Source organism: Lipotes vexillifer, unplaced genomic scaffold (genome assembly GCF_000442215.2).
Source record: "Lipotes vexillifer unplaced genomic scaffold, Lipotes_vexillifer_v1.1 scaffold591, whole genome shotgun sequence".
Lineage (NCBI taxonomy): Eukaryota > Metazoa > Chordata > Mammalia > Artiodactyla > Lipotidae > Lipotes > Lipotes vexillifer.
Window position 1 is genome coordinate 501810 of NW_006791954.1, and position 9287 is coordinate 511096.

The following is a 9287-nucleotide window of genomic DNA, read 5'->3' on the forward strand; positions in this document are numbered from 1 at the left end:
CCCCCCCCCCCAGCCCCGTCCCCAGAAGCATGGCACAGCATGGCACAGCCCAGCACAGTCAGGAGAAGGGGCACAGCACAGGGACACAGTAACCTGTGGGTCGGAGCCGCCCAGGCTGCGGGTGGGAGGGAAGGCAGAGGGCGGGCCTCCTGGGCCTGCCAGCTCGTCCATCAGCTTCAGCTCCCCGTCCAGGGAGCCCTGGATCAGCAGGGATATGGTGTCAAACAGCTGTCTGTCCTGGGGAGGACCAGCCCATAAGGGGAGCCAGAGAGTCAGGGGCGTGGGGGTCAGAGGAGCAGTAACGGGAAATGTCATGGCAGGGGATTGAGAAGAGTCAGAGAGAGAGAAAGAGGTCACACGCGTGCACGCACGCACACACACGCACGCACAACAGTAACAACAAAGAGACAGAGAAGGAGGAGGGGATGTGGAAGGTGGGGAGGAGGAAGAAGGGACGGGAGATGCACATGAGAAGAGCCCACAGCGGGAGAAGGGGAAGGAAAGAGAGGAGACCAGGGAAAAAGATTGAGAGATGGAATCAGGCACGTTGAAGGGCGGGGAAGGCAAGAGGTTTGGCAAAATCAGGGCGAGGGTAAGAAAGAAACAGGAAGGAAACAGAAAACAGCCTTGAACCTAAGAGCCAGGAAGGGGAGTCCGGGCCAAACGGGAGGCACCGGGACGGATGAGCCAGCACGTGTGCCAGCGACTTGCCGGGGCGGCCCCACGCTGTGAGCGCAGGCAGCCACCTCTGGGGCCGGGCAGGGGCCTGCTCACCCCTCCACATGCAGGCTCAGGACGAGCCCCAGGGTCTGCTCGCCGCCCGCTCCCTGTACACCACCCAACCACCGAGCCGCTGAGCACCCATGCCACCGGTCTCCGTCCCACACCCCCTTGAGGCGAAGGGGGTGTTTGCTCACCATGGGGTGCTCCAGGGAGAAGTGGGAGACCGCTTCAGTGTGGGCTGCGGCGTGTGGGGCCCCAGGCTTGGGGCTCCCAGGGCTGTCGGGGCCCTCCACCCCAGGCCAGAGGAAGGGGCTGCCCGGTGGCGAGGGGGCCTGCGGGCTGAGCGTCTTCATCTCCAGCTCCAGCTCAGCCTCCAGTTCGGCCTCCTCCTTGGCCTCCTTGTTGCTCTCTTCCAGGTGCTTCATCAGCACGGCAATCACCACATTGACCAGCACAAACTGGGCCGTCAGCACGAAGGACACGAAGTAGATGGGAGAGATGACCGTGTTGTAGCAGGTGGACTCCTGGTCACAGTCCCGGAGGGTGTCCTGGGGAGGCGGGTTAGAGAGGTGAGGTTGTGAGGACAGCGGACAGAGCCATCCTGGGAAGTCAGGTCTCTGGTGTCACGGAGCTTTGTTTTTCAGTGTGCAAATAATATGACTGTGGCAGGGGGGGGGGGGGGGGGAGAAGGAAGGGCAGGAGGAGGGAGTGACGGTGTCCTGGGGGCAGGAGAGCACTAGACACCGTCCTGGGAAGTGTGAGTCAGAGCATGTCCTGGGGAGAGGGAGTTCCAGAGTGTTCCGGCCTGGGGGACAGAAGGTTACATGCTTTTATTCACGTCCAGTTCATCTTGAGCCAAGAGGTGGGGCTGTCTCCTTGGGGCCCCGAGCCAGCCCTGGGAGGGACCTCGCTGCGGTGGGCTCTCACCTTCATAATGCCATTCCAGTTGTCACCTGTGGAGACTCGGAAGAGGGTCAGGAAGGCCATGCCAAAGTTCCGAAAGGTGGCATGGCGGCCCAGGCCCTCGCAGGGGTGTGTCTCGTCACACTCTGGACGAGAAGGGAAGGGGAGAGAGGCCCGAGTTAGTCCGGGAGCCCCTGGGTCTCCAGCCCTGGCTCCTCTGCCCTCCCTCTACCGCAACTCACCCAAGTCTCCAAAGAGCTCCACGCCCAGAGCTGCAAAGATGAAAAACAATAACATGAAGAGAAGTCCCAGGTTCCCCACCTGGAAAAAGAGGAAAAGAAATGGAAAAGGTGCCACTGGGTCTCCCAGCCAGCGCCCCCGAGGCCCCGCCCCTTTGGAGAGGACCCTTCCCACCCACCCCCACCTCCCAGCTACCTGGGGCAGGGCCTGCATCACCGTGTCCAGCAGCGCCCGCATGCCCACAGCCATCTTCAGCAGCTTTAGCACTGCAGGACAGGACAATGTCGTGAGCTGGCCCCTCTGGGTCCCAGGTCACAAAGCCGGTGGAGCCAGGGCCAGGCTGCCGTGGCTTCACCCCCACCCTCGGCCCGGCCCCCCAGCTTTCCCTTTTGGCAGAGGCTGGAAGAAAGGCTCACGGAACCCACACCCACCTCGACCCCTAGCCAGTCAGAGCTGAGCCCTGCCATCTCCCCCTGGGCAGGTCACCCTGGGAGGGTGGCCATGGTGGGCAGGCAGCCGGGCACTGACCTCGGGCGATACGCAACACCCTCATGATGCGGATGATGGTGGGGTTGATGGGCAGTGAGGCGTTGACCTCGATCTCTTCCAGCGTGATGCCCATGATAGACAGCAGCACAATGGCCAGGTCCAGCTGGTTCCACCTGAAAGCCCAGGACACAGCTCCCTGAGGGGGGCACTGCAGAGGAGGGGGCAGTTGTGGCAACACGAGTGGCACATTCTCAGCCACAGAAAGGAGAGTGGAGGTCAGCCTGTCCGGCCTTTCCATCCTGCAGAGAAGCGGTGGTTTATCTACAGTCACACAGCCAGTTGGCGGCACAGGTAGGGCTAGGACTTTAGCTCGAGGGCCTCTGCTTTTCCTTTTAATTCATTTGCTTTTTTATCTAGCATTAATATGGTATTTGCTCTGTGCCAAGCACTATTTGAGAGACTTTACAAAGAGGAACTCACAATCTCCACAACTCTATGATGTAGATACAGCTATTATATCCCATTCTATGGATGAGGAAACGGAGAGCGATTAAGTAACTTACCCAAAGTTACCCGCTTCTAAGTAATGGAGCCAGGATTCAGATCTGTCCAGGCAGTGTGGCTCCAGTCTAAGCCACACTGGTTTCCAGCTGTCAGTGTCTGCAGGCTCTGCCTTGCCAAGCTTCCTCCCTTCCCTCCCATCCCTCAGGCCCTGGATATACCCCCCACCCCCAGCCCACCATCAGCCCTGTGTAGGCCCTGGAGTGGAGTCTGAACCTCCAGAGTCAAGAAAGGTCTTCAGGCACTAGACCCTCCGGGGCATCTCCCCAGGAGAACACCCCCTTTAGGCCACTCCCCTACTCCCCTCCCCTCTCTATTACCTGTCCTGGAAGAACCGTCGAAAGCCAAAGGCCACCAGTTTGAAAACTGACTCCAAGACGAAGATGACAGTGAAGATGTAGTTGCAGATCTTCAGAGCCTCGTCCAGGATCTGGCAGGGATGGCGGCGAGACGCAGGGTCTCTTAAGGCCCAGGGACGATGCCTGCCCTGACCCCTCTATCATTCCTCCCAGATCTGGGAGGCAGGGTGAGTCTAAGGGGGCCTTTCATCTCTTCCCACCATGATGGCTGACCACTGGTCACCACTCTAGGATAGAGTAGGGTTCTCATTCACATGCATGATCCAAACTTCGTGTTGAAGGATCTCTCTCCTTGAGGGTCAGTGAGGAGATCACATGAGAATGTGCTGGAAGGCACAGAATGCTAGAACTGGAAGGGGCCTTTGGCATTATCAATTCAATGTCCCTATTTTACAGATGGGAAAACTGAGACGTGGAAGGCAGCTGACGGAGGCTTATTTGAGAGGTGGCAAGATCACAGGTGAGGTTTGGAGCTGGATGTTCACGAGAATTTAAACTCCAGAAGGGCAGGCACTGGTCCGCCTTCTTTACCCTCAAAGGTCCAGTACGTTTAAGATACTCAATAAGTATCTGCTGGGTGAAGAAACCAGGTCCTCTACTTCCTAGCTGTGTGACCTTGATCAAGTCAACTAACCTCTCTGAGCCTCAGTGTCCTCATCTGTAAAACCAAGATGAGACCGATCTTCAGAGGGTCACTGCAAGGGGTACAAGAGGACCCCCTCTAGGGCACCCAGCACTCGCCGGAGGCGCTCTGGCTCAGGCTGGGTTAGGTTCACCTGGCAGGCCCATGGCTGCAGGTGGGGTCCAGATGGCCAGTCACTCGCTCCTACCTGGGGCTGCTGGTAGTGCTCCATGGCCATAGTGACCACGTTCAGCCCAATGACACCCGTGATGAAGAGATCCAGGTAGTGGCTGGTACACAGGTGGTGGACGAGGAGCCGGAAGCGGGAGTAGTCCGAGTAGTAGGGTTTGCACTGGGCCTCTGGTGGGGCAGCGGGGCAGGGAGGGGGGAACAGAGCAGCCATCGGGCCCTGTACCCTGCATCCCCTCCACCCACAGTCCCTCACAGCCACCAGCCTCTACTGCCAGAAACATTCCAGCGTCATCAGCATCCTCAACCTCCACGCACTGCCCTTTGGGGCAGGGGCAGCTCTCTCAGGGTCACCCCTCCAAGCGTTTGTTCTACTGGCTGCAGTTGGGTGAAGAAGGGGTCAGGACATGCAGAGCCCCCCACCCACATTAGACACCGGGCGAGCCCCCTTCCCGAGGCAGCCTCCAAAATCCAGCAGCCCCTCGTAACCCCCTCGACTCGATGTTCTGCAGCAAGGCCAGATCAGTAGATGAAAAACGACCGGTCTTATTGGACTCAGAGGAAGCTCCATCAATGGAGAGGTGAAGGCTCTTGCTCCGCCACCAAGCTCAGCCTCTCGAGGGGAGCAGAGGAGATTACACAGAGCTGGGATTTGGAGATAAAACCGGAGATTGGAAATTGGACATCTTGTTGGCTGGCTGCACCAACCCACTGAGAGGGCCTCCGGGGGCGGGGGCAGGGTCTGGGCCTCCTGAACCCTCGTGTGGGGGAGGGAGGAGGGGCGGCCACAGGGCTCTGCTCTGTCGTACCTGAAGGGCTCACCCAGTTTCTAATGAGGCTGTGCCTAGCCTGCTCCTGGGGGCCAGGGCAGCTTCCCCTGCAGGCTGGGCTGGAAGCACTGTCTGAGATCTGTCAGAGGCATCATATTTCTCTTGTAATTAGTGAACCACTTAGTTATAAAAATCATGGTGCCAGAAGGTTGACCTACTAAGCAGGCAGAATGAATCTGGGGGCGGGAGATTACAGGGGGCCCTTCCTCCACGTGTGAGGAAAGGCCATGACAAGTTGGGGATACATGTCATCAGAGGCAGCTGACAGATTGGGTCCCCAGGCAGCCACAAAGAAAGAAGAGGCACCCCGTGGGGAGGCTTGGGGCAGCCTCAGGTCCCAGACAGCCCTTCGCCCTCAGGAGGTCTAGGGCGGAAGCCAGCGAGCCGGGGCTGCAGCCTCCGAGGACTGCGCCAGGGGCGGCAGGAAGCTTTGGGCTCAGGCCAGCTTGGTTATAACTATCCTTTCCCATGCAGGACTATTAACAGAGAGGTAAACTGAGGCGGGGAGCGGCCTGGGCGGGCCCCCACCAAAGGCCAAAGGCAGAAGAGCACCCAAGAGCTGCCCGTCCAGCCTCACCAGACGCCACGCACCAGCATCGGCCTTGAGGTGTGGATAACCAAGAGGCAGAGAGCCCCAAGTGTTCTGGTGCACCATACGGCGCGTTGGGCCATATTTTTGTTTCCAGAGATGGGCCAGTCAACTGTGGCTTTGTTTGCTCAGGCAGCCCTCCCGGCCCCCAGGAGAATGGGGGTGGAGCGGCTGGGGTCAGGGGACAGCATGAGGCCACAGGTCATCCACACAGCGATGCTATCGTGGAGGGTGACTGGGCGAGCCAGCCTCTTCCTTCCTTCCTTCAGTACCCACAGAACCAGAGGGCGCTAGGCGCCCAGCGTTCCCTTAGCAGCTGGAACTCTTTCTCTGCATTAATCTCCATAAGTGCCGAAAGCACCGATCCCATTATGCTAAAATAGGAATGGAGAATTAACTAAAATGTTTGAATACAATTAGGTTAGAAAAAGTGGCTCATTATTAGCCCCATTATTAGCTGAGACAATGCAGAGGAGAGGTTGGGAGAGTCGTTCCCCCCCCCCCCCCCCCCCCCCCCCGGTCATGCAGATTTACCCCAGTATTCCGGATGGGGTGAAAGAGAAGTGGGCCTTTTGATCAGTATTGCAAGTTGAGGAAGCTGGCCCTTACTCACATGCTCTTATTTTCCCCCACAGGTGAAATCCTGTGCTGAGGGGGGTCTCTCTGGGCACTAAAGCTGTGCTACTTTAGGGGAGAGGTGACACAGGTAAAGTGAAACTGTTCCTCTAACCTTCTTTGATGCATTCAGTCTTGAATCTCTGTGCTCCAACAGTGTGCTATAATTTCTCTGCTAGACTCCTAGAATCCTACAAAGATATTCTTATCGATTCATGATTGTAAAAGTTTGTATCAGGAGAGACAGTAAAACTCCTATTCGGCCATCTTGCTGACATCTCTCTGTTATTATAGGTTTCTTCTTTCTGTTTTTTTTTTCCCCCTGTATTCTTGACTAATGTCTATCAATAGGCCTGTCACCCCAGTCTGACTGTGTTGGCAGCCCCAGGCCAGATGGAGCTGCTGTCACCACCTCCTGGCCTTGCTATAGGAGTCTGAGGAACGGGTGGAGGCCCAGAGGGAAGGTGGGGGCAGGACGACTGAAGCAGGGCATCTGTTCACAGCGACCGGTCCCAGGCCCTTGAGGTCTGTACAGAGCCCTTCTACCCTCGGCCTGGACCCCAGACCAGCAGGTGCCCAGGCTGCCAGAAATCCCCCCATTAGAGCACAGGTCCAAAGAGTACCAGGGCCGACCTGATAAGCATCTCCTCGGCCAAGCCCTTTGTTTTACAGAGGGAGAGAAGGAGGCCCATCAAAACGTGGGTTATCTACACATTGTGAGGCAGCAACGGAGCGGGGACCTGAACTCCCAGCCCCAGTCCCTCACCTGCTGCCAGGTGGGTTTAGACACAAAGCCTTGGGGCTTTGGCCCGGAGGGTGCCCTCGAAGAGTTTGCCCAAAGGCTCTTGTTGTTGGGCTCTGGATGATGCCACGCCCCTTTTGCTCCCGGACCTCGGTTCTACAGGCAAGCACCTGGGCTCAGAGAAGAAATTGAGAACCCCTGGGAGGAGCCTTGGGTGGGTGTGCTGCTCTGACAGCTCCAGCTGTAGCCCAGGAGGGGCCTTGACCAGTGGTCACTGGCATGTCGGCAGCCCTGGCCCCATCTCCCTGCCTCCTACCAGTATGAGCTGCCTTGGATGGAGAAAATACCAGAGTCAGACAGTGGGGAGAAGGGCACCCCTAGGACTGCCCAGCCCCCAGTCAGGGGCGGGAGCAGAGGAGAGGTGCAGTAGTGGGTGCAAGGCTGTGAGTGAGAACCACAGGCACAGTGAGTTAGTAGGGGTCCCCGGGAGCGCGAGGCACAGCCAGGGCGGAGGGTTTGCAAAGGAGTGTGGTGGGGCTAGGAGGAAGGCAGGGGTCACTCCCAGGGACACAGGCCCCCATGACAGAGGCCACCTTCAGCTGCTATAGCCAGGCCTGATCAGTGGGTCCTGACCGAAGGAGAGAGGGTGAGTGGAGGTAGGTGCCACAGGAGGCCGAGGGGAGCAGAGCTGGTGCTGGCGGCTGAGTGATCACTTGAGGCTGCCTTGCTTGCGCGGCAGCCCCGGTCTCTCCTTCCACCTGGAAGCTGGGCTGGACCCAGGTGTCTGGTCAGGACCATTTTCCTGATAATCAAAGACTCTTCCCTTCTGCCTTTCCCTGGGATATGGCTGCTCCGCTTCCGCTGGGGGTAGCACAGGGTGGGAGTGGTGCTGGCAGGGAGGTATGGTGCACGTGTTTGATTCCAGCAGCCCCAGACTAGAGGGTGTGTCTTCATCCCCATCACACCGTTGGGTAGACTGAGGCACTATCATCGCCACCCCCTGCGAGCTGATTGGAGATGCAGAGGCTCAGGTCCTACCCTGGACCACTCTGTGAGAATCTCTAAGGTGGGGCTCAGTGGGGGATCTGTGTTTTAATATGTCCTCTGGGTGATCCTTAGGCACGGTGAAATTTGAAAAGCTCTAGTGTGGACCACACAGAACACGAGGTTTGGGAAAGAGGGATACGGGGTGATGTGAGCCCTTGTTTGGGGTCTCTGAGTCTTCATTACCAGCTGGAAGGGTAAGACACTGTTGTAACCCATGTACATACCAGCCTGTGCCAACAGGAGCATGGCAGAATATCCCCAGAAGGGGGGGTGCAGTGTGAGAGTAAAGAGAGTGTTTAGCATTAAGTGGATATGTCAGGAGAACGGTCTCGGGGGCCATGGGAATCTGCACGTGTTGATTCTTGGGGAAGAATCCTCTGTGGGCCAGCCCTGTGGCTTGAGTGTGTATGTGTAGACACGTCAGCCTACAGACCAGGTGAACCCGTGAGGGAAAAGCTGAAGACCACGTCCCCTCACCCTCCTCTCATTCCCTAACACATCAGGGACTCACGGTACAGCCTGACTCTGAGATGTGGGGCCCAGGCAATCCAGACACAAAGCAGCTGGAGCCTCCTGAGCCCGCAGATGGTCTCTCAATGCCAAACATCATAGCTCAGCCCCGTGGGGACAGGAGATATCGACCCACCCAGGGCCTCAGGGGTGACCTCTCAAATGGCAGCTCAGGGGGTGCCCTTTGATCAGGCAGCCCAGCACCCACAGGGCAGCGTCTGCTGGAGTCAGGCTCCTGGGAGAATGCAGAAAAGTGGAGAACGGTACAGCCCATGGTTCCCAGCCTGGAGTCCCAATCCCTCAGCAGCCTGAGGAGGCAGCCACGTGGCGGTCCTTAGGTTCTTCTCAATATTTCTAAAGGCTTATAAGAAATCATATGCCTGTGCTAAGACCCCACAAGCTAATTTAATGGCAAAATGGTCTTTCTTTGCTATCGTTCAGTGTGAAGGCTTCTGCAGCTCAGAAGCTCTGATTAGCAATTAGATGTGCCGTTGATTAATAAAAACGGTGAAACAAAGTCGTAATTGAAGTGCTCTCAACTTCAGAGACAGTCTTTTAAAATGTGGGGTCTGTTGGAGGAGATGACAAGGGGGGCCCATGGGGATGAACAGGTTGGGAACCACTGGGTGGAGACATCAGAGGGTGTAACGAGGCCCCACAACTCTCTCACAGATTCTCAAAACCTCTGAACCTCTGTCTGGGGGCTGTGTTAGGAGAGCAGGGGCCAAAGGACCGGGGGAGGGCAGGCAGAACCAGGAAGGCCTTCCCGGGGACACGGCTCTCAAAGAGAATGACCCAACTCACTCCCAAATCTTGGGCTTTTGGGGGAGAAGCATGTGGCTAACTCAGGCCTTTGGTTCCTAATTCC

General features: G+C 57.5%; 1 protein-coding gene across 46 annotated transcripts in view; it reads right to left on the reverse strand.

Moving 5' to 3' along the window:
- Nucleotides 1–9287, reverse strand: part of CACNA1G (calcium voltage-gated channel subunit alpha1 G) — a 65048-nt gene that overhangs the window by 7093 nt on the left and 48668 nt on the right. For 17 of the 46 annotated variants that reach the window (XM_007465045.1, XM_007465038.1, XM_007465029.1 and 14 more), the window contains 7 exons: nucleotides 4106–4257; nucleotides 3237–3346; nucleotides 2395–2528; nucleotides 2062–2132; nucleotides 1869–1947; nucleotides 1651–1772; nucleotides 886–1271 (listed from right to left, as the gene is read on the reverse strand). In XM_007465045.1, coding sequence (XP_007465107.1) covers nucleotides 886–1271; nucleotides 1651–1772; nucleotides 1869–1947; nucleotides 2062–2132; nucleotides 2395–2528; nucleotides 3237–3346; nucleotides 4106–4257 — 1054 coding nt within the window. Of the gene's footprint in view, nucleotides 1–93; nucleotides 238–885; nucleotides 1272–1650; nucleotides 1773–1868; nucleotides 1948–2061; nucleotides 2133–2394; nucleotides 2529–3236; nucleotides 3347–4105; nucleotides 4258–9287 lie in introns of all 46 variants that reach the window. The other 29 variants (XM_007465043.1, XM_007465033.1, XM_007465026.1 and 26 more) reach the window with 4 other exon arrangements.